This window comes from Lepus europaeus, chromosome 14 (assembly GCF_033115175.1).
Source record: "Lepus europaeus isolate LE1 chromosome 14, mLepTim1.pri, whole genome shotgun sequence".
NCBI classification, from domain to species: Eukaryota; Metazoa; Chordata; class Mammalia; order Lagomorpha; family Leporidae; genus Lepus; species Lepus europaeus.
In genome coordinates this window covers 47,992,368-48,018,016 of record NC_084840.1, presented here as the reverse complement: position 1 = coordinate 48,018,016, position 25,649 = coordinate 47,992,368, and the positions used below count along the sequence as shown (strand labels likewise).

The window sequence follows — 25,649 nt, the reverse complement described above, 5'->3', positions numbered from 1 at the left end:
TGTATATGAAAAGCAGAGATACATAGAGAGGAGAGAGAGAACAAGTTCATCCATCCTCTGGTTCACTCCCCAAAAGGCTGAAACAACCGCTGGAGCTGAACCGATCTGAAGCCAGCAGCCAGGAGCTTCTTTAGGGTCTCCCATGTGGGTACAAGGGCTCAAGCACTTGGGCCATCTTCTACTGCCTTCCCAGGTGCATTAGCAGGGAGCTGGAACAGAAATGGAGCAGCCGAACTCGAACTGGCACTGCAGGCGGTGGCGGTTTACCCGAATCTGCCCCTAAAGTGCTATTTTAAAAGGCAGCCAGTTGAGACCAACCAACACTGAATGTATAAATGTGCGTAGACATGCCCCTGTTTAAAGTTGGCAGAGATGAATCTTTGGGTTTCCTGGTGGTACCTTGTCAGCTCGTAGGTGTAGGCACTGACCTGCTTTAAACATCTGGGAGCTTGGAAAGCTTGAGACACATGTGGGTACAAAACAAAACACTTTCAGTTCAGATCATGAAGGTCTTGGTCTCGGGATCTAGTTACATGTTTTTGGTTTGCTTACAAAACCATGTTCTATTTTTCCTACAGTCATCAGGGCAGGATATGTTGAAGCCCTTTTAGCAACGTTTTAGGGTTCACAATGCTTTCCAGCACAATTTTTGTTTGCCTCATTTGTAAATATCAGAGACTCCAATAAGTTGATGTTTTTCTGATAACAGCCACTGGCTTTGTGCTCCCCTGTGTGCTGCAGGCGTGTCAGGTCTGGCTTAGCTTCCCTCCCACCTGGCTGGCAACCATCTGTAACTCCATCAACAGTAATCTGAGATAGGTCTGGCCAGGGTCATATGTTAAATAGGACATTTCCACTTTTCTGACCACAAAATCCTCCCTTTCCTGGCCACTAAAAAACTGTTACCTAATCTACAAACACATGGATCTGGTGATTTCTGCTGCATGCCCCTGCAGAGGTCACACCTGCAAATGTACCTTTCCACTGACACAATGTTTTTATTAGAGATTTATTCTTGTTCCTTATAACTCTAGTCAGTTGAAACACCTCAAAAGTATTTCTAAAAACCTGTTTTGCCTTCATCCACATCATCATAATGAATTGACTTTTGGCAGGGAAAAGTTTTTCAACCTAATATTTGATTTTGAAAAATGTTTTGAAGAGGTTGATTTCAGTTGAAGGCAGAAATAAAGTCAGGCTATACACACGACGTGTTTAAATACATTTGCACAAAAAAGGAAGAAAAAAAGAATCTTTACAGAATCAGAAGATATGCCAATAAGCCAATAGGAGAGCGCCTCTTTAAATCTTAGCACTTAATCCTTTCCAAATATGTGAGGGCAGAGCCTTGGGTTTAGTGCCTTGGAGTAGATATCTGTCCCTTCAGCAGGGGTCATAAACCTGGTGCAATTGCATTGCCCTTACTCAAACATTTTTAGAATTCTTTTGAAATTTGCCACAAGGGTCTGAGTCAGATTCTTTTGAATGACATCATTAGTGATAGAAAACCTTTCTCCTGAGGGAAATTTAATTTTTAGAAATACCCTAAAGTCATCTGAAACTACACCGAGCTTAGTACCATTGTTCAGTAGAGGAAAAAAAAATTGAACCAGAAAGAATAAAAATAAGGGAGCTAATACTTTTTTAAAAATTAAAGTCAATGCCAAGAAAAAGGAGATTATGGCTGCAGGAATTGTGAATTAGAAAACAAATACAAGTATTATTCAATTATTATTCAATTCCAAAGGTAATTCTTTGGGAAAAATTTTTTTTAAACACAGAGAAATTGCTGAACGAGCAAAAACACAGAGGAAATATAAATTAAAATTTTAAGGGGACATAACAGATAGAATTGTCTTAAAATTGCATAAGACTACTATGTAAAATCAGGTGTGTGCTAATACATGTTCTGGGAAAACTCAAGTTGCCAAATTGAATCAAGAAGTAAATAATGCTCGGTGAATCAAAGCCAGGGAAGAACTTACAACAGCTTCTTGCCTAGAGTTTTACAGGCAGATGCTTGCAAGTTCTGAAGGACATGTACTTCCCTTGCTAATGCGTACACATATTGAAATTCAATTCATTCATTTTATGAATTAAGCAATTCTTGTTATAAAGCCTGTAAACTGACACAAAATACTCAAAAAATATAAGCTGACAAAAGAAACCCAAATGCCCAGAAATTTCCCCAAAATACCAGCAAAATAAACTCAATAAAGTAAGTTGTTGTTAGCATAATCAGGGAGGTTTTATCCTAGAAAAAGCAGGATATTCTAATAGCAGAAAAATAGTTGATAGAAACCAGTCAACCGTTTAGGCCATATAAGAAGAAACTTAATCATTTTGATAGATGACTAAAACTATCTAACATCAACTCCTGATTAAAACAACTAAATTAAAAAAACTTCTCTATACATATTAAATCAATAGTTGACATCAGATGTTTTAATAATATTTTTAAAGATTTATTTATTTGAAAGGCAGAGAGAAAGGGGGAAAGGGAGAGAGGGACAGAGGGAGAATGGGAGGAAAGAAGAGAGAGATCTTTTAACTACAGGATCAACCACCAAATGGCCACAACAGCCAAAGCTGGGCAAGGCTGAAACCAGGAGCCAGGAACTCCATGCAGGTCTGCCGTGTGGGTGGCAGGGTCTCACACACTTGGACATCTTCTACTGCTTTCCAGGCACATTAGCACGGAGCTGGATCAGAAGTGGAATAGCCAGGACTGAAACCAGAGATCTGATATGGGATGCTGTCCTCCAACACCCTCCCCTTAATTTTATAAAAAATAATGATGCTAACGGTAAGACAGCGGAACTACAAGGAAGGAGAGAAGATATAAATGCCTCAGCGTCCCATCATCATGCCTCATCGTCCCTCCCGAATGATAACTTTCTTTCTTTTCCTTTTTCCTTCCCTTAGAAAACTGCCTTTATTTGCAGTTAATGTTTTTGTCAAGAAAACTTCAGAGACCTGATTGAAAAGCTATTATAAAATAACTATTACACATCAAGATCTTTTGAAAAGCAGAGAGAGAGACAGGGCTCTCCCATCTGCTGGTTCACTCCCCAAATGCCTGAAACAGCAGGGGCTTGGCTAGGCTGAAGCCAGAAGCCCAGAACTCCATGAGGGTGGCAGGGACCCAAGTGCTTGAGCCATCACTGCCGCCTCCCAGTGTGGACAGCAGAGGAAGCTGGGATGGAGAGCAGAGCCAGGCACTGCTGTTTGAGTTCTGGACATCCCACGTGGTGTCTTAACTGCTGTGCCAAATGTCCACGCCCAGACCTCTATGACCAGTTTCTGAACTACCCTAACAGAAATTTCCATGCACTTAAAAAATTATAAATAACCTCTTTGAGGGGAAAAAAATGGAATCTTGCTGTATGTATTGTCCTGTACTCACTGAAGTTCCTTGAGCATTTTCCCCCATCAGTACACACAGATCTACAAATTTCTTCATAAGACTTGAGTACAATTATATGAGTGAATCTTTCATTTTTCACTCATCTGTTGGGGACCATTTAGACTCCTTTTCCATTTTCTGCAATCACATACGTGGTTCCAGTTTGCATCCTTGAGTGTCTTTGCCTGCTGGCACAGGTGTACGGGTAGGATTAATGCCTAGCAACAGAATTGCAGATGCAATTGGTATCAGGAGAGATACTTCCAAATTACTATCCAGAAAGTTGGATTAATTTACAATCCTATCAAAAGAGTATGTAAAAATATTGGTCGTTTTGAAGCTGGGTGAGGGGCACCTGGATGTTCTTTTATCATTCAACTTACTCTTGTGTGTGTTTTAAAATTTCTATACTTAATGATATGACTGTAGATTCATTCTCATTGAAAGTATAAAGGTGCCTGCTTCCACCACTATTGTTTAAAATTATGCTGAAATAATTCTGTAACAAGACAATAAGCAGAAATAATAGGTAGAATGTTGCAAAGCAGTAGAAAACTGCCTTTATTTGCAATTAATACTTTTTTTAAAAGATTTATTTATTTATTTGAAAGTCAGAGTTACACAGAGAGAGGAGAGGCAGAGAGAGGTCTTCCTTCAGCTGGAGCTGTGCCGATCCAAAGCCACGAGCCAGGAGCTTCCTCTAGGTCTCCCATGTGGGTGCAGGGGCCCAAGAACTTGGACCATCTTCTACTGCTTCCCCAGGCTATAGCAGAGAGCTGGACTTGAAGTAGACCAGCTGGAACTCCAACTGGTACCCACACTGGATACGGGCACTGCAGGGGGCAGCTTCACCTGCTATGCCACACTGCCAGCCCTGCAGTCAATACTTTTGTCAAGAAAACGTCAGAGACCCAGTTGAAAAGCTATTATAAAATAACTATTAAAAATCAAGAACTTGGGGCTGGTGCTGTGGCACAGCAGGTAAAGCTGCCACCTGCAGTGCTGGCATCCCATATGGGCGCCGGTTCAAGACCTGGTTGCTCCACTTCCAATCCAGCTCTCTGCAATGGCCTGGGGAAGCAGTGGAAGATGGCCCAAATGCTTGAGCCCTTGCACCAGCGTGGGAGATCTGGAGGAAGCTCCTGGCTCCTGGTGCGGATTGGTGCAGCTCCGGCCGTTGTAGCCATCTGGGGAATGAACTAGCTGGTGAAAGACCTCTGTCTCTCTCTCTCTCTCTCTGCCTCTGCCTCTTTGTGACTCTGCCTTGTTGTTAAGGTACAACTTGAGATGCCTGAATCTCATATCAGCGAGTCTGTGTTCAAATCTTGACCCAGCTCCTGATTCTAGCTTTCTACTAATGTGACCCCTGGGAGGCAACAGTGATGGCTCAAGTAATTGGATCTTTGCCAACTACTTGAAGACCCAGATTGGTTTCCTAGCTCCTGGCTTTGGCCTGGTGCAGCCCAAATCATTGTGGGCATTTGGGGAGTCAACCAGCAGAGGGGACTCTGTCAGTCTGTGTCTCTGCCTCTCAAATAAGTAAATAAAGTTTTTAAAAATTCCTACTCACATGTGAATAATATTGGCAAGGGTTGAAAGATATCTGTGCAAAAAAAAGCGCGAATTGAAAAATATGTTATGCTCCTAGATAAATATATTTATTTCTTTTTGTTAAAATTTTATTTATTTGAAAGACAGAGTTGGAGAGAAAGAGAGAGGGAGAGAAAGAGAGAGAAGGGGGCAGAGAGAGAGATCTTCCATCCACTAATTCACTCCCCAGGTGACTCCAACAACCACGCCTGGGCCAGGTTGAAGCCAGGAGCCAGGAGCCAGGAGCTTATTCCGGGTCTCCCATGTGGGTACAGGAGCTTAAGGACTTGGACCATTTTCCACTGCTTTCCCAGGGAGCTGGATTGGAAGTGGAGCAGACAGGACTTGAACCAGCATCCATATGGGATGCCAGCATCGGCTTTACCTGCTATGCCACAATGCCACTCCACCCCCGCCCCCCCCCCTTTTTTTTTTGCCATTTTAACTAAAATTCTAGTGAGTTTTTTTAAGTTGAACAAATTAATTTCCATATGGAGGAGATTAGAAAGTAGGCAGAATCCTTTGAAAAGGAAGAGGTAGTAGCCAGAGTTTTGCTCTACCAGATATTAATACATATTATAAAGCCATAGCAATTACAAAGAAGGCTGAGAAATAGGTTGATATTTAGAACAGAGAGCCCTGAATGAAAATCCAATACACCCATAAGAGAAGCACAAATTATCAATACGCAGGACAGAGAAACAGGCCAATCATCTGGGAGAGAAGAAATCAGCCTAAATGCTCACTCATGTCATACTATGTATTGGAATACAGCCCATACTGATTAAAGAGGCCACTGTAAAAAAAGAACAGTAAAGTACCAAAAGAAAATATAAATCAATATTTATTCATTTACTTCGGGATGAGAAAGAACTAACCAGACAACAATGAAAAATCAGAGATTTATCTGCATGATTGTTTAGAATATCTGTTTAAAAAAACCCTCATAAACAATATTAAAAGATAAATTGCAGAATAGAAAAATATTTGTCACGAATATCATAAAATTAGAGAGTGAGTATTTGCACCCAGGTCCTTAACAGCCCTTGAGATAAGGAATTGCAAAACCCACTGGGCAAGAACATCATTGTGGGATGGGCACAAACTGTAAGGGAGCTTCTTTGAAGACAAGAGTTCATGTGAAAGAATCACTTTCCCATCTTCAGAGCGCTAGGGTTTGCTGTTTATGTTTTCTTCTGCTTGTTCTCTCTCACCTCTCCTACTGTGTACAAGGAGACATGTGGATGCCAAGTGCTGATTTTTCTCCAGTTTCTGTTTCAGAAGCACTCCTTGAATGCTGTGCTTCCCCTGTGTCCTGGGAAGAGATCAATTGATTGATTTCCTGACAGCCCCAGTGGTGCATCCTCTTAACTGTGACCTTTTTCCAGGTATTTTAATGGCATTAATAACCAGCAAACTCGAAAAATAAGCCTAAACAAAGCATGCTAAATAAAGTCACAGAAGGAGAAGCCAAGCCCAGTGGGCACCATGAGGACAGAGAGGCGGCTGTTAAAGGCACCTGCCACTTCTCCAAAGACCGAGGCTCAGCCAGGATCCTCACATCCTGCTCACCTCTTTAGAAGCTGGGATCAGAGAAAGAAGAGCCCTGACTTTTAAACAGATTTAAACAAGCCCAGTGGAAGGGAAGCTGGGCTCCTAGCAAGGGGTGGGCACACTGAGAGCAGCCACAGGGCCGGCTCAGCAATCCGCAAGCCGTCGGGGTATGTGATAGTACAGGCATTCCCACGAGTGCAGAGCCTTCTACTTTTCTGAAATACTGGCTCCTGTCCTTGTTTTTGTTTTTGTTTTTTGTTTTTTTTTTTAAGATTTATTTCATTATTTGAAAGTTAGAGTTACACAGAGAGAGGAGAAGCAGAGAGAGAGAGAGAGGTCTTCCATCTGATGGTTCACTTCCCAATCACTCCCCAATTGGCTGCAACAGCCAGAGCTGCGCCGATCCGAAGCCAGGAGCATGAGGGTGCAGGGGCCCAAGGACTTCGGCCATTTTCCACTGCCCTCCCAGGCCACAGCAGAGAGCTGGATGGGAAGTGGAGCAGCCGGGTCTCGAACTGGCACCCATATGGGATGCTGGCACCCCAGGCCAGGGCGTTAACCCCGCTTCGCCACAGCACCAGCTCCTCCTGTCCCTGTTTGTCCAGGGATCTTGTTAATTGATGTCTCTGTTTACTTACATGGCCTGAGTTAGTTTCCATAACAAGACTAGAAGTTGTTTCTGAGCCACCAAAACCAAGTTCCCACTGAACAATAGGCTGTGCACTGAGTTTCTAAAGACAATCATGGTAATAAAGTTTATAGAAGTAATTTTAGAATTTGCTTATTCAGAACAAAAGCAATATCTGTTAACCTTTGAAACCGTGGCTTGTTTTTAGATCAGTTTTAGGTCTGAAATATTGTGATTACAAAGAAACACCCATGTTCTGAGAAGCTTACTTTTATAAAGTAATTCATGTTAATTGCACTAGAACTCCACCTACTGAAAAGTAGGGAATTAATCCTTTTGTTATAAGGCTGTCACTCATTTAGCTGATTTCGTTTAAGTCTGACTTGGTAGATATCAAACAGATGCATATATTCTATACTTATTTCAAAATGTTTTGTTCTTCAGAATTTAAAATCAGTATGCTACATCAATTGCAAGGGAAATCCTTTTACCTACAGTGAATTATTGCAGAATCCTCAAGTTTTGTTCTATCATTACTGTAAGACTTATCAAAGACAGTATTTCTTTAGCACAAGTATTTCCACCTATATGCTCTTTCAAAAGTGAGTCAATTCCTTGTAGTAAAGCCTTCCTACCCTCTGCTTGCTCCACACACGCATTCTTTCCTTCTAGAATTCTTTGTCATCAAAATCCTTCGGGGACCTGGAGTAATCAGACAGGTTTCCAGTATTTAATCTCAGATAGGTTAAAGATTGTTCAAGCTGAAATATTTTGGCTATGCCTCAGGGGAAAAAAAACTAAAAGGCACTCTTAATCTGTGGTTACAACAACATCATTCTGAGGTTTGGTTTTTTTTTTTTTTGATTGCTGGTGCTGGCATGAATGAAATCTAGGGTGATTCATCCAATGAGAATTTGACTGCTGGTGGAAAATCCAGGTGAGTTGAAGGAGAAAGAGATCAGGAGCTTGTAAGAGAAATGCAGGAAGGAAATGCAAAGAGATGCTCTATGGATACAGGAAGACAAACACAGCAAGCAGGAGTGAACGCTAATATTTTAAACCTGCTACGTGCTAGTGACACGTGACCCCAGGGCAGGAAGAACACTGAGTTTCTAAGCGGACTGTTAAGTAGATGTAACTGGCTCAAGAGTGTGCCCATGTGGGATTTTAATTACTCAGACATCCGTTTAGCGAAGTGTACTACTAAATAGGGATCAAATACAGAGATCAAATGGCGTGGGGAGGGGAGTGGAGATGACATTCATGGGTCAGAAAGGAGAGCTATCGGCTGGGGGGAAAAATCAATCCCAACTTCACATCTCACCAACAGAGAAGCAATTATTGTAGATGTGCGGCTGGTTAGCATCCTAGGTCATGAATTTAATTAAATCAGCCTCGAGTGGCAGCAAACAGAACAAACCACTGTGTTTAACTGTCAGGAAGACATGCCTCAAATAAATGCTCCAGAGTCATCGTCGTCGTCTTCTTCCCTCTTCCCATGCAGATTTGCTGTAGCTTTTCCGAAATTCACGACTCTTCCCTTTCCCAACGTCGCCTTTCCTTCCCAGGTGCATCCAATAAGCTCATTTTCGAGATGCTGGACCAGAGGCAGGACTGGTCTCTAAAACTCTCACAATGCAATACTTGGGAAAATGAGGCAAAAAGGGCAAGGGTCAAGTCCTGTTTGAGTTAGTTCCTTGAGCGGCCTAAAAAGGCTGAGTCATAGAAAAATCCTGGAATCAGAAAGAACACCCTGGGGCCCTCCTGTTGGGCGCAGGACAGCAGTGTGGAAGGTAGCTGAGGCAGGGGGAGAAGGAGGAATTCAAGTGGCCAGAGCAAGAACTGAGATGTCCCTAAGCAGAGAAGAGAAGAGCCAGCACTCCGCCACTTTTGAAATGGATATTTCGTTTATTTATTATACAGAGAGCTCCCATCCACTGCTCCCAAATGCCTTAAACCTCTTGCTCCTGGAGCCAGGAACTTCATCAAGGTCTCCCATGTGGATGGCAGAGACACAACTACTTGAGCCGTCACCTGCAGCCTCCCAGGGTGTGCGTCACCTGGAAGCTGGAATTGGGAGCAGAGCCAGGATTCAAACCCAGGCACTCCAGGAGGTGATGGGGCATTGCAGGCGGCAGCTTCACTGCTGTGCCAGCTGCCTGCTCAAGCCCACCTCGCTCACAAGAGCCCTGGTAGCCCTCTACTGCGCAGGTCCAGCGCCTGCTTGGAGGCCTCTGGCCCACAGCTGACTCTGAGCAGAAAAGTGCTCCTTTCCCAGCCTGCACCCAGTCTGCCACTGGACTCTCCTCCCACCACTTCCTCCCGAGCCCCACCCACTCACACCCACCTTCCAAAATGCCTTTCCTCTGTTTGCAAAGAACAGAAAGCAGCCCGGAGATCCAAAGAAAAAGTCTTTCTTTAGCAGGCATATAAGCGAGGGTCTCATGGGATCCAAGCTAAGCCTCTCAGGGAGAGCTGGCCCACAGCAGCTCCCAGGACCCCAGAGACTGACATCCGTTAGTTTCTCCAAAGGACTTCCATTAATGACTCAGCTACCAGCTCCACTGATTCCACAATCATTGCCTTTCTGTGGCAAATCTAAAATTCCTGGGAGAATCTGATTGGCAGGCATACACACACACACACACACACACCCGAGCTGTCACACTCTGAAAAGCACCCTCGAGTGCGGCTCTTTTCCTTCCAAACAGGTCCTTTTCACTACCACTTTAAATCTGTAAGAGGAAGAACTAGTTCAGGTGCTGCTCACCTGAGCTGGGTAGCTGTCAACAGTGTAGACAGAAGAATGACAGCAAAATAGGACAGAGCCTGAAAAGAACCACATCTTGCTGGGACAAGGTACAACGTAAAAGTATGTTGGCCAAACAGCTCTCTGCTATGGCCGGGGAAGGCAGTGGAGGATGGCCCAAGTGCTTGGGCCTGCACCCGCATGGGAGACCAGGAGAGGCACCTAGCTCCTGGCTTCGGATCAGCGAGATGCGCTGGCCGCAGCGGCCATTGGAGGGTGAACCAATAGCAAAAAAGAAGACCTTTCTCTCTGTCTCTCTCTCTCACTGTCCACTCTGCCTGTCAAAAAAAAAAAAAGTATGTTGGCCAAAGCCACCACGAGGGTGGCCAGCAGTCGGGATGGCCACGGAACTCTGTGGCCTCATTCATTCATTCAATCATTTTTTTCTTGATCACCAGCTGAGTACCAGGCAATGATCCTGAGTGTTGCACTGGGTACTAAAATGACTCCAGTGTGATGTCAGCCCTCATGGTGCATGTTGAAGCCAGATCTGTATCTCCTTTGTGGACAATGACCTGAGTGAGGGCTTCCAAGAATAATTTTTCATATGAATTCCAGTTTCTTAATTGTCCCAACCTGGGATGAGGCCCCTAAGAACTTTGCCTGAATTGTGAGGCAATTGTCTGTGTTAAATGGTTAAGATTTCATGCTGTGGGGGCCAGCCTTGCAGTGCAAGGGGTTAAAAAGCCAGCATCGCAAATGAATGCCAGTTCAAGTCCTGGCTATTCCATCTCCAGTCCAGCTCCCTGCTAATGCATGTGGGAAGGCAGCAGAAGAATGGCCCATTTACCAATGGCCCATTTACTTGGGCCCCTGCCACCCACATGGGAGACACAGATGGAGTTCCTGGCTCCTGGGTTTGGTCTGGCTCAGCCCCAGACAGATCTGTGTGTATATGTCTGTCTGTGTATGTGTCTCTGTGTATGTACCTCCCTCAATTCTGTGTGTGTGTGTGTGTCTCCCTCTCTCTGTAACTCTGCCTTTAAAATAAATAAATAAATAAATAAATAAATAAATAAATAAAAAAGGCTTCATGCACTGGTATCCAGAACCCTCCTTAGGCTATCTCAGATGAGAAGTGGAATGACTTCCCAAATAACCACAGCTGGGGAGCTCTTCTGTTTATGTGTGACTAGGATGGTATGAGGTTGGAGTGTGGAATTACTTTTTGTAAAATAACTAAAGTTTTCTTCCTCATCTGAACCAACACATTTTAAAAAATCAGTTGAAAAAAATTCTAGGGGCAGGAATCTGGCCTAGTGGTTAGGATGGCCGTTGGGAGGACTGCATCCCAGGTCAGGGTGCCTCGGTTTGAGTCCTGGCTGGGTTCCCAATTCCAGCTTCCTGCTAATGCACACCCTGGAGGCAGCAGGTGAAGCTTCAAGTAATTAGGTCTCTGTCACTCATGTGAGAGACTGGAATCAGGCTCCGAGTGCAAGTACAGACATTGGGGAAGCGAACCAGTGGATAGGAACATTCTCTCTCTCTCTCTCTCTCCCTCTGAAATAAATGATTTTTAAAATATATTTTTTAAAAAATTCAGGCTGGCGCCGCGACTCAATAGGCTAATCCTCCACCTTGCGGCGCCGGCACACCGGGTACTAGTCCCGGTCAGGGCACCGGATTCTGTCCCAGTTGCCCCTCTTCCAGGCCAGCTTTCTGCTGTGGCCCGGGAGTGCAGTGGAGGATGGCCCAGGTCCTTGGGCCCTGTACCCCATGGGAGACCAGGAGAAGCACCTGGCTCCTGGCTTCAGATCAGTGCGGTGCACCGGCCACAGTGCGCCGGCCGCGGCGGTCATTGGAGGGTGAACCAACGGCAAAGGAAGACCTTTCTCTCTGTCTCTCTCTCTCTCACTGTCCACTCTGCCTGTCAAAAAAAAAAAAAAAAAATTCTAGCCACTTCTGCTAACCTCAAGCATACCACACCTTGGAAGAAACTTGGCAGCTAAGTTCCCAGGGGAAAATCTGGAGCTTCTAATGAGCAGTGCCCCTAAGGCCATGGAGTCCACCCAGGGCTATACCTGCCAAGTGTCTGGTTTGGGTTTAGATCTGGGAAAAATGTGACGTTCTGGTTTGATTGGATTCCAATTTGAACAAAGTGTTCTCAAAAGTTTTCTTTTGGTTCAAATTAAGGTGTTAATTTTAAGATGTAGAAAATTTTTAAGACTCACTCTGGTTGCGGTTTGAGGATTTAGCTCAGTTCATTTCTACGATAAAGAAAGGAAAAAATGTGGTTCAAAACCTGCAGGAGCTGGTGCATGAGTCATTGGGCCTTTGCCCGAAAGAGGAGATATGGAGGGAGTCCTCTAGTATTTATTACAGTTCACTCCTTGGACTGCTCAGACCCATCTGATTCTTACCATGTGTGCACCCACTTAGTAACCAGTAATTCTAGCATTCTTGGTGGCCTTTATTACTGGGGAAGCCTGCAAGGTTAATGAGAAAACTCCTGTCCCTGCAGCTGCAATGGATCTCAAGCTTGAGATAGCTGGTACTTCAGCTCCCTTCTCAGGCCCTCTCCCTCGTTCTAGAATTGCCCCAGCCTCGGTCTCAGCAGCCATGCTGGTCTAGAAGGATTGCCTGGTAGGGTGACTCCAACCCTTATCTCCACCAGTCTTAGTCCTTGGTTGCCATGCCTACCCCAGACATGGTTTTTGTTCTTGTCTGTTTACCATTAAACCAAGGTATACAAGCATCAAGATACCCCATAAGCTCCTGGCTCCTGGGTTCAGTCTGGCCGAGTCCTGGCCACTGTGGCCATCTAGGAAGTGAACCAACAGATGGAAGAGTGATCTCTCTCTCTCCTCTTCCTCCTCCTCTTCCTCTCTCTGTAACTCTTTCAAAGAAATAAAATATTTCTTTAAAATGATACCCCTTTGGATAAGCTGTGTGCCGCACATTCTCAGCTTTCTTAATGCTGTGACACAGCCCACCTCCTCTGATGACCAGGTCAAGGCTTTCTGCTAGGACAATGACCCCTTTCCTATAAGTCTCTTGACACAGGGAAACTGAAGTCATTGAGTGGCAGTACAGTAAAAAGCACAATGGGACACTGTGTCCACTGATGAAGTTCCCAAAGGAGACCAAGACCTCTGAACTCACAGAACCTAAGATTTGGGGCATAAGAAGCAAAAATACCACTGGAAACGATAGTAAGCAGGGTTGTGCCTACATCACTCTATCCCGTAGTTCCTGGACGCACATATTCAACCTATTGGGGACATGGCACCATATGATGGTCATTGATTTAGGGTGCCATTTCAACCTGCAAGGTATCATCTCCAAGCTACAGCCTCAGGTATGTCTTTAAGAGGCCACTCCACCATTCTGTCATGCCAATGGCTTGGGAAAAGGGCAATGTATGATAGAAACAATGGACTCTTCTCTAAAGAAGTGTGGCATGGACCTTGTGTCAGTGGGCAAGCATTTTTTTTTTTAAGATTTATTTATTTATTTGAAAGGCAGAGTTAAAGAGAGGCAGAGGCAGAGAGAGAGAGAGAGAGAGAGAGAGAGAGAGAATGTCTTCTATTCACTGGTTCACTCCCCAAATGGCCACAATGGCTGGAGCTGGGCTGATCTGAAGCCAGGAGCCAGTAGATTCTTCCAGGTCTCCCTCATGGCTGCAGGAGCCTAAACACTTGGGCCATCTTCCAATGCTTTCCCAGGCACAGTAGCAGGGAGCTGGATCAGAAGTGGAACAGCTGGGATTTGAACCGGCAGGCACGCTTATGGAATGCCAACACTGCAGGTGGTGGCTTTACCCACTACACCACAGTGCCAGCCCCGAGGGCAAGCATTCGTCCGTGGTGCTGACTGAGGCTTCTGAGGCTAAGAAAGGCAGCTCACACCTACAACACAGGAGAATCCAGTCTAGGTCAATCTGCGCCTCTTCCAGGGTGGACTAAGTTCATCAAAAACACTTACCTCCGGGTGGCTGCTTGGTGTCCTCGCGTGATGGTGCGGTATTGGGAAGTCAGCACTGGCTTCTGTTATTGACAGGTTAGACGTGTGGCAGCAGCAGTAGCTGGATCAGTCTTGGTAAATGGAAGTCCATACTGTTAGGCCTAATCCTAGCTACCATCCCAGGCACGACGGCCACTCTGTTTATGTGTCCACTGAGCCAGCATGACTGTGAGTGAGAGAGGCTGACTGCCTGAAGTGGCTGAATGGTGCACCTGTGCAGCCTTTTTGGTAGTGGGTGCCTTGATGAGCGTTACCGTGGGACAGAAAGTTCTTCATTCTTCGTGTTCATACCCATCTTTCTCATCAGCCCCTGACCACACTGCTGCCCATTCACCACCATCCACGAATGCACAGTGTGCCTTGAGCCACACTTCTCCCCACACTAATGGCTGACCAGGTGCACTCCCACTTGGAGGACTCAGTCACCCTAAGTAAGGTTGTAGTACGGCCGCATCCATTTTTTTTTTTTTTTTTTTGACAGGCAGAGTGGACAGTGAGAGAGAGAGAGACAGAGAGAAAGGTCTTCCTTTTTTTGCTGTTGGTTCACCCTCTAATGGCCACCGTGGTAGCGCGCTGCGGCCGGCGCACCGCGCTGTTCCGATGGCAGGAGCCAGGTGCTTCTCCTGGTCTCCCATGGGGTGCAGAGCCCAAACACTTGGGCCATCCTCCACTGCACTCCCTGGCCACAGCAGAGAGCTGGCCTGGAAGAGGGGCAACCGGGACAGGATCGGTGCCCCGACCAGGACTAGAACCCGGTGTGCCGGCGCCGCAAGGCGGAGGATTAGCCTATTGAGCCACGGCGCCGGCCATTTTTGGTTTGAACTCTAATGCCGAGTCAAACCACATGAATGAAGGTCAACGTCTCCCTCCTCCATCCGCTGCCCCTACCGGCCATCTCCACGCAGCTACAGTTGTGAGATAGTTGAAATAGTTAAAGAGTTGTCAACACTAGTGCAATCTAATGCAGATCTGAGTCACCAACTGGCGCAACTTACCTGTGCCCTGTAGGCCCTGCTCATGCCCGCTCCTGTGTCTGCCACTTCCATCTTATGATGGATTGCTTTATGACTTGCTTGGTCTGACAGCACCATGATGGCAATCCCTGACTGCATTGTACCTCATGTCCCATGGTCAAATGCCCCATCTCAGTCGGGCATAGTCTGCAGGAACTCTTTCCAGATGAAGTACAATTGTTCACTCCTCAGAGTATGGCCTTGCTCCAGAATCCTAGGAGTCTATGCTGAGATTCTCCCAGTAACTCTGCCTGGCATTCTTCCCCAGTAACATCCCTCTGATGTCATAGGGTCTGCTGAGTGACAGGGCAGGACATCCTGAGCTAGTATCTAGGCCTGCTGCAGAGTGTGGCACTTGATATGAGGGTTAGAATAGGATTCTGACATGCTGGGAAAGCTACTACTAAATGCAGTTGCTTGGCTGCTCCAGACACCATTCTCACAGGGGCCAGCAACTCCTTCCGAAAATGGGTTCCAGATCTGAGGTCTGACTCGGACCCGGAAGCTGGGCTAGTGACGGGAACTTTGCTCTGCGGCAGCTGCCTGCAGCCTCCTCCTGCTCATCCACTCGTGATTTATTTATTTACTTATTTTTAAAGATTCATTTATTATTTGAAAGGCAGAGTTATAGAGAGGCAGAGGTAGAGAGAGGTCTTCCATTTGATGGTTCACTCCCCAGATGGCTGCAATGGGCAGAGCTGCATCGATCCAAAGCCAGGAGCCAGGAGCTTCCTCCGGGTCCCCCATGTGGGTGGAGCCCAAGCACTTGAGCCATCTTCTACTGCTTTCCCAGGCCATAGCAGAGAGCTGGATCAGAAGTGGAGCAGCCGGGATGCGAACCGCCACCCACATGGGATGCCAGCACTGCAGGCGGCAGCTTTACCTGCTGTGCCACAGCACCGGCCCCATGATGATTTATTTTTGCCTTATAAACTGACACCCTGGCTGACTTTGCATTTACCTTGCCTCTAGGAACATGGGGTTCTATTAAGCATCTCACAGCTCTCTGTGGACTGGCTCCCTGAATGCCACACCAATGTTGCTATAATTGGAATAACTGAACAAACCCTGCTTCTGACCACTGAGCGCCTCTGCCTGGGCCTATCTCCTCAGTTCCAGTAAAGGGGCCCAGTTATGTAAGACTCCTCCTCCAGGCAACTTGGCACACAGGACAGGCCTCCACTGAGACCCGCAAAGACTATTTCCCCTTAGCAATGCACTCCTGTCACTTGTCCTCTGGTGCTTGCCTGGGGCACAGTCAGGGACCCGACACCTTCCCGTCTTCCATGGCAGCTGTGGCTTTTCCACTTCCCTTCCCTGTGCTTCTCCAAGCTTCCAGGACCCTTCCTAGCACCTGGGCTCCTTTCCAGGGTGATAAATGCTGTCTACTGGAAGAATGCTCCCGTTATCAACAAGCCCTCTCCTTTATTCATAGTTAGTCGCTTCCATGATTGCACTGCTAAGTATGAAAATGAGCCTGATGCTTTCTTTTGTGTGCACAAGGTTACTCTAATCATCTCTTCAATAAGGACTATCTGGCTGGAAGAGAGAGTCACCCGTTAACATCCCAGTCCAGGCTCTGAGACGAAGGAAGGTGGATGGAGCCAGCAGAGCTGCTTTCCAGAGATCTGGTTCCACCTTGTCCTCGGAGATTGTATTTTGGATCCGATTTGCAAAGTTAAGATGAAAATTCTGTGTGGGTTATTCCAAAATTGCTTTTGCACACATAAAATCCGTCCCATAATTTGGTCTTACATCCAGTGTTTATAAATGCAAAAGAAATGACTTAATTAGTATCTCTGCTGACTTAAATTGCAGGTTTTATTGTAGAACATACTTTCCATGGGGAAGTGGGAAGTTAGGGAAGCAGTGGGAACAAGTGTTTGGAAGACTGTAATGAAATGCTGATTCTTTTACTGAGGTTAACTTGGACTCTTTGACATTTTTAATTTCTTTATAAGAGTACTCCATAAAGTTCATGGAGAACAGAACTGAAAGATGTTTAGGTGCAAAAACCCTTTTGAAATTCATGCATATGAGGGGCCTTAAAAATTTATAGAAGATGCATATTATGCAAAAACTATGCATGGATTTAAACATTTTCTATATCAAAAATTTTTGAAGTGCCCCTGTACATTTGCATCATTCACCTGGAGTTCTCTTCCAAATCTCATTTACAAGTAAAAAGAAGATTAGTAAATATAGTTCAGTGTATGTGTACAGTTGTGCAGGTTGTGTACTATACAAGGGCACCAGCACTTCTAGGCTAGCTTGGTTTACATATTAGATATCATAGATTTGCATATTTATAAAGAGAATTTTCCAGCAGATGGCAGTCAAGTGTCTTGCTCCAACAAAATACAAACATTATAATAATTTCTGCCAGATAAAAATAAGGTGCCTTGGAGACAGGGCCCCTTCTTCCGTTTACTCAAAGGTCCCACCCGCACTGGTGGTGGCACTGCACCCCACGAGCTCACCCTCACCAGCCTGAGTAGTCTCCCAGGTGCTCTTGGGGACTGGCCACAGGCCCCTGACTCAGGCTGTACAGAGCCCGCGCCCCTCGCAGCACACCAGGACACTGCAGAGAATGACGAGCTGAGGACATCCTGGTTAGCGGGCCAGCTCCGCCCTACAGGTGGCTGAGAGCTTACACGCCGTGGCCCTCAGTCCAGCCCGCCACCCCGTCTCCTGCGAGCTCATCACCGCGGCGCTGGGCGACAATGGGGATGGAAGAGAAGAGGACACCTTTCACTCAGCGGAGAGAAAGGCCACGCCTGAGTGAGTGAGGAAAACACGGCCCCGGGTCGCACTGCACTGCCTGTGCTGCAGAGAACTTGGACTGTTTATTTCCAAAAATACTTTAACAACACCCACCACCTGTAGCTGCACGTATTGTATGTCTATGTAGGCTTTTATTTTAGAATAAATTCGAGCAGGAGTATATTGCCACAAGTTCTAGATTCATGAAAAAATAGGAGCTTTAATTAATGTATAGATATGTACACCACACCACCTTGCACTGTGATGCTACATGTAATACTCTGTTGAAAACCTTGTGTGGAAAATATATCAATCATGAATAAAAGGAGCCCATTTATAGATATTTTATATTGACCCCTCGACCAATCACTGAGGATACAGTTTTTCCTAATCCACAGAAGAAAAAGTGAAATCCATCCTCCAAATAAGCGAACGACTGTCGCTATTATTTTAAAGTAAGGTGTATAACATAAGTATATTTTTCTACAATGTTTTCACCATACAAAGCCTTAGAGAGCTATTTGGAATTATGTTAACTTGTTCATGTCGATTCTTTTCTGGATTCTGACAGCCGGAGTGATGCTTTTGCTTTTTTTTAATCCATTCATATATTGCCTAAATTTTTAAGATTGCGGTATTTACACAATCAATAAGCCCGTCATTCTTTAAAGTATGATCCCTGACTGTGTGCCTGGTTGTAAGGCCTACCAAGGCCTTTTCAAAGCATAGGAAGTCATACTAGAAAGTAAAATGCCTGAACAAATCCAATTTTGAAAGTCAAAAATCTCGACAACTGGGAAATGCAATAGTTAAGATTGTCATTTGATCTTTTTAATCTCTGGGGGGAAAAAAAAAAAAACCAGAATAGCTACAAATCAATACTTTCTGAACAGGGAATTTTGTGGCAAAATCAGTCAGAGTCTACCTAAGCCTCAACATTTGCTAATGCCAGTCTTCGTGGGCTGGTTATTTGAAACACAACAGAAACATTCCTTGCCTTTCAAGGTCAGTTTCTAAACACAGCATCTTGGATTGGAGATGGCCTCGCCCAGGAATTTAAGGTCAGGGTTTATGTTGAGCAGGACCTCAAATCAAATTTTGAAACAAGCAAACCTTTCATCCTTTCTTTAGGGGCAGGGCTTTCTTCGAGAGGAAAGGGTTAGAAAAACAGGTCAGTGTCCTGTAAATACGAGGTTGTCGTTTGTTTTTACATACTAAATTAAGTAAGCCTGCTTCATGTTCAGTGTCTTGTGCCTATTTTACTCTCGGTGTCTGGACAAATGAGTTTATATTAGAAAGCTCCATGAGGGCAGGAAATGTAGCTTTTCTTTATCATAAATCATCCGGCTTACACTCCTCTTATCTCGGGGCTGGGGGCCTGGGAGAGACTGCGCACTTGCGGACCATCGCGCGTCCATCTGTCATTGGCTATCAGATTTCCCATAAATCACTGATCAGGCTTGTAGAGAACAGTGTACAGACTCGTACCTGCTCCACTGCACGGGGTTTTCACAAGCATCTGGTGAGGGAGCCCAGCGTGTACTGCCGCCCCTACTGCGGAGCTGGAAGCCGGGTTTTCAGCCTCTCTCTGCAGGAACCGCTGATTCCACTCATTCGGCAACAGCTGACCTGACTGACACGATAGCAGTTGAGTTCAATCAGTTCTATTCCTGAACGCAAAGTACTGAAAAAACAGCTGTCCATCCAGTAAACTTGGGGATGGGTAGGGAGCTTTGAGACAGGGGTTGGTCTACACAGAGAATCAGAAAATAACACAATTCAAACCAGGGGACAGGATATCAGAGATTATAGCCCATGGTAGATGCTGTTATGGCTGTAGCACAAATGAAATATATTAAAAGAAAAAAAAAAACCCTCACAATAGACTTCAAAAAGTAGAGTTTTATCTTGCTTAAAGAAACATCGTTAAGGAACGTAGTCACAGCATACATTTCCAAATTGTATATGATCAAATTACAATACCCATCGGAGCCCTATTAAATATGACATTACTTTCTTAGTTTAGTTCTGTTTGTCAATTATGAAATGAACTTTCAAAGGGAAAACTTCCAAGCACAAAGTATAACGGCAAAAATACATGGTAGGACATTCAGCGTTCCGTAATATCTAGGTGGGCTTTCCCCTAAAGAAACGAATTTCTGTCATGGGCAACACGGCTGTCAAAGACCCGGTCTCCGAGAAGAAAGAGAAAAACGGCTTTATATCCTCAGATTGGTAAAAGGCTCACAGGCAAACTGGGCAGGCAGGAAGGCAGCAAATTGGAAACAGTTACTCTTTCCTATTCCAGGGTTCAAGAAATCGCGGCGAGCAAACAAAACAGGCCCGAGGAAGTATTAGGAAAATGAAGCCGTGAGCCATCCCCGCCTGACTAAGGCCGGAAGACTCGGGCAGCGTGGGTAGGGCGCAGTTTTCAGACATAACAAAGCAGTCAGAGCCGGACTCCGAAAATGGCACGAATAAAGGCGTTTGAGAGCAGGAACCACAACACAGGCGGGGACGGAAGCCCGCACGCGGGAACACCGGGCCCCGGGCGATGACCCTGCGTGCCACCCAGCCCCACAGCAGCCGCGGGCCGGGACGCGGCAAGGCCGGGTGTGGGGTGGCACCGAAACCTTCCCGCCCGGACCCCCACACCCCCGGAAACGCGGCTGGGCCGAGGGCTGAGCGAGGAGGGGTGGGGGGCCGCCTCCGGCCCGGCCCTGACAGCGCCGGCGTCCTCGCCTCGCCGCGCCGCGCCGCGGGGCCGGGGAGCTCGGGGAGCAGAGCGCCCGCAGCCCCAGGAGGGGAGCCCGAGCCCGGAGCCCGGAGCCCGCCTTCGCGGCGGCCCTGCGTGCCTCCATCAGCTTCCTCTTGGAACTGCTTCCCTTCTGTAGTTTTCTGTGTAACTCGCAAGGCCAGCTTTCCTTGTCTGTGCCTGTGAGGAACTGGTCAGAATAACTGAGGGTTGGCCGGCTCCGCGGCTCACTAGGCTAATCCTCTGCCTGCGGCGCCGGCACCCAGGGTTCTAGTCCCAGTCGGGCCGGGTTCTAGTCCCAGTCGGGGCGCCGGATTCTATCCCGGTTGCCCCTCTTCCAGGCCAGCTCTCTGCTGTGGCCCAGGAGTGCAGTGGAGGATGGCCCAAGTCCTTGGGCCCTGCACCCCATGGGAGACCAGGAGGAAGCACCCGGCTCCTGGCTTCGGATCGGCGCTGCGCCTGCCATAGCGGCCATTTGGGGGGTGAACCAATGGAAGGAAGGTCTCTCTCTCTCTCTCTCTCTCTCTCCCTCACTAACTCTGCCTGGCAAAAAATAAAATAACTGAGGGTTTTCAAACACCATCTCGCATCTAGACCAGGTGGGGGGGGCACGTGTATGGTTTTTAAAAACAATAACAAATGCCTTAAAAACCCTTTAATGCCTTTAAAAAAAAATAAAACCTACCTTTAGATAAAATGCTATGCATACAAACGACCATAAATAGCTCCTCATATATTCAAGTTCATAATTTTTAAAGTACTGCATATTGGTAGCTTTGGGATCCGCAAGGAGAGAAGGCCTACACTTCCGGGAATGGAGAGGCCCTACCCACACTTCCGGGGAGGAAAAGTCCTTGTCAAGGTCCCCGCGGGTGCCTAAAGGTCAACCAATGAGGATCAGACCCACCTTGACCTTTAACCCTCACACCTTGTATCTATAAAAGGAGCCCTCCCAAGCTCTGACGGTGACTTCCCTGACACCCCCCCCCCCCCCCCCGTTGGGACCGGGAACCTCACCTGGGAGCGGAGCTTGTGAATTAATTGATTCATCTGCCTGGGAAGATTTGTTACGCACCGGACACCTTCCACATATATGCATAAAAGTTTATTTAAAGGTATTTTGCATTGAGTAAATCTATGATTTACTTAGATAAAATATTTAGGAAGGACTTCAACAACTGCTATTCACAAAGACTTTGCGGTCTCGGTATAAAAACATGACTGTTTAGTTAGTAGGCGGTTGATAGCTGTCCACCCTCTGCAGAAGTGCATCTGAAAACCCAGGGGAATAATACCTGAAAAAGAAAAAGTTGCTATTAGATGTTTATGAAAAAGATGTTGGCACCATGGGCACAAATGTTCAGTACAAGGCAGTTACCTGAAAAATTCTGCAAGTGAAACCTCAAATACACCCTGGGTAATTATGCTCCAGGAATGCTTGATGCACGAGATTGGGGGCTACCAAGAGAGAGAAAGAGAGTAGGAAGCACTGGGCCAGAGACGTCAGCAAACATGTATGGGAGTAGGGACGCTGGTCAGGCGAGAGACTGCCATCCAGGGAGAACAGTTGGTCAGAGAGACCGTCCTCATTCCACCGAGAGACCAATGTTGCTGGTAGATTTGTTTCCCAAGTTAGACTACGTAGGTGCTCACTGCTAATCCACACCTTCATCCTGGTTGCCTTGAAGATCATTTCTCAGTGTGTGTTTTCATCAGATCTGCTCACCCATAAAAACAATTTCTAGGCGTATAACTCACACTGAAGAACTACTTAATAAATAGTTTACAAATATTTATACCACATACATCTAGAAAATTCATCATTTTCATTGGTTCTTGGGCATCATATATACATTTACATTTATAAATTGAACATTTCATAAGTGATTTAGTATAAAAATATAAATTATTGATTAATGCGGTCTGCGATGCATGCTGTGCCATAGAAACAAGTTATATGTGTATGAAAGTATGTCAAGGGAAATTTGGCAGTCATTCTAGAATATGATAGATGGATTTCTTAAATTTAAGGGAAGTGTAATTTTAAAATTTCCCAAGCGCTCTACACAATGACGCCTTCACAGGCATTTTCTCCAGATCAAACCTCACGTTAGGGACTTGACTTTGTCCTTTGTTAGTTATCTTTACAGCAGAGCCTTGACTCAGAAACTCATAATTGACATTATACTAACTTCTTCCATAATTTGTCACGCTAAGATGGGCAAAATAGAGCTGTATGTTCTCAACAGTGTGCTCATAGGCGGTCGTGGCTAAACAGATACGTAATATTCATACATGTGGGCATTTAGTCTAGTACCTAACATGTCAGTGTCCCATATCTGAGTGCCTCAGTTTGATGCCCAGCTAGGGCTCTTGACTCCAGTTTCCTGCTAATGCAGAGCCTGGGAGGCTGCAGATGATAGCCCAAGTAATTGGGCCACCCTTGTGAGGGAGCTGGATTGAGTTCCTAGCTCCTCATCTTCAGCCCTGGTCCAGCCCTGGCCGTTATAGGTATTTGAGGAATGAACTAGCTTATGGGAGCTCTCTATCTCTTTGCCTCTCAAATCAATAAATAAAAACTAAAAATTTAAAAGCATTTAAAAATAACCATATTTGTAAAACTCCCTTGAAGCAAGTTTCTCCTCTAAAGGCTGCTACCCTTCAAACAGGTGTCCTGTACAGTAGGTTTCTTCAAAGTGGACCTACGCTAAGGAGTTCACCACTGGTTCTGCGAATTACTCCTGTGTTTTAAAGCAGGCCTCACCCTTCTGGGCCTTATAAATGTACCTGGGGCTGGCACTGCGGTGCAGCAGGTTAAGCCAGTGTGATGCCAGCATCCCATCCCGGCTGCTCCGCTTCAGGGGCAGCTCTCTGCTAATGCACCTGGGAAAGCACACAAAGATGGCCCAAGTGCTTGGACCCCTTCTACCCATGGGGGAGACCTGGATAGAATTTCTGGCTCCTGGCTTTGGCCTGGCCCAACTCCAACCAATGCGGCCATTTGGGGAATGAACCAGCAGATGGAAGATCGCTTTCCTCTCTCTGTAACTGCCTTTCAAATAAACAAATCTTTAAAAAAAAAAAGTGTCCAACACCAACTTGATACCTCTTACATAAATGCAAGAGGTAGGTTTTTTAAAACTCTTTTAAAATTGTACTGTTTAACATGGTAACCACTAGCCCCATGTGACTATTGAGCACTAGAAATATGACTAGTGGGTCTGAAAAACTGAAATTTAACTGAATTAAACTTAAAATGGACACTCAAATTATTATAAAACTTAAGCATCCTTAGAACAACTTATGAGTTGACTTTTTCAGCTGCAAATTTTACATAATCCAAATACAAGTATTTCTGATCAAATTTAGTGTCTGAATTATGATATGCTAGAAGTGATAAAATATCCACTAGATATTAGAACCCTATTGTCAAAATGTAAAATAACTCATTAATAATTTTATATTGATTATAAGTTGAAATTATAATACTTGCATATATTGGGTTAACATAGATCAACTGAAGTTTATGAATCCTGTTTCATGGTACTTTTTAAATATAGCTATCAGAAAATTTGAAATCATATTTGTGGCTCACATTCTATTCCTATTGGACAGTGTTGCTTTAAAGTAAAGGTCCTTTAAAAATCAATTAGGATCTGTCGATAATTCTTGAGGTCTCACTGGCTTATTCCCAAGCCAACTGCCACCGCCATGCCTGTCAACCCAAAGACCCAAGGGACTGCACAGTCTCCAGGATTCCCACTGGGAGGAAATGCGCTCAGCACTCAGCTCCCTCTCCTGCCCCTGCACAGCGCACCGCTCGCGCTGCCTAACTTCTCAGAGGGGCAAACCGACCACAGATGGAGATATACCAAATTGTCCACTAACTGCCAGAAAGCCCCTGTCCGACCAGTACCTATCTGATGCTCCGCTTCTCTTCAGGAAAAAGTCTGGAATCCTATATTAGCACAAAGTGCAATTTGAATCTAAACAGAGCAATCTATGTTTTTTGTATTTGTAAAAAAAAAAAAAAAAGGAACAAAAAATTTGCTTGATGTGCATTTATCATCAAAACAAATAGTGAAAAATATGTGCCCAAGAACTGCTACATCATTTTCCAACATTATTATAACATTAAATTTCATCCCCCTAATGCTGTTTAATCTCAATAGAAAGAGAAGTGAGAATAGAGGTGTTAAAAGAGGACAATAACAGATATTTACTGAATTGCATTCTTCCTGTGTGTAAGCCCTTTAGCTAAACATTATCTCATTTAATTCTAACTCTGTGAAACAGGTAATTATCTTTATCCACATTTTGCAGATGCAGAACTGTGGCTTAAAGGGTTAAATATTATCTCCCAAGTCAGGCAGTAATTACTTGCTACTGAGATAGGAATGAGGGTCTGTTTGACACCTAAGCCTTAGCTATGAGCCATACCCGCATGAAAGCAGCAAAGGAACAGAGGGAGAATCCTTGCCTCCGGCTCTTGGGGGCTGCTGTCTGTCCCAGTTCTGAATGGCCTTGAAGAGAGTAACCTCACACAGACCCGTGCAGACTGGGGACTGTCATTTATATGGTCAGGATGCCAGGCAGGTGCTGAGTGCCAGGCTGCACGGCAGGCCTCCTTTCCCAGATCAGATGCGTCCCCAAAGCCACTTCCCCTCCTGGGCCTGGGCGGACATCCAATAGGCAGAGGAATTCACAAAACACCTTACTGGTGGGTGTGGAGGAGCCAGGCCGCAGTTTGGGCTTCCAGGCTGCTCTGGGCCTCTTCTATCCTACATGCTTGCCTTTCTAGAACATTTCTAAAGATCACTAAACTGGAAAGCAATGTGAAATCAACGTTCAGGCTGATAACATGTGAGAGAATGGATCCACCCATAAGCTGTTCTGTAAAGAATTCCCTTCTAATAGTTGTCACCAAGTACTTCTTGAGAATTAATAATTGCAAAAATAAACCATTTAAAATTACATTTGACAATTTTTGTAGAAAGACACTGTTTCACATACTTCTTTAAGATACCATCAGAAACGGAAAAAGCTAGCCAAAATTCTTCTTCATAATTAGCAAATTCTTTTAAGAAATGAATTTTAGATTCACTTTAATTTATTTCCCTTTCTCCTCCTCTATCAGTCTCTTAGAGAGAGAGAGAGAATCTCCATCC

At 45.3% G+C, this 25,649-nt stretch overlaps 1 protein-coding gene across 1 annotated transcript in view; it reads right to left on the bottom strand.

Annotated features, from left to right (window-relative positions):
* Positions 1–21,706: 21,706 nt before the first annotated feature.
* SPAG6 (sperm associated antigen 6) overlaps positions 21,707–25,649 on the bottom strand; it is an 83,814-nt gene continuing 79,871 nt past the window's right edge. The window contains exon 11 of the mRNA XM_062211367.1: positions 21,707–21,776. Coding sequence (XP_062067351.1) covers positions 21,707–21,776 — 70 coding nt within the window. The remainder of the gene's footprint in view (positions 21,777–25,649) is intronic.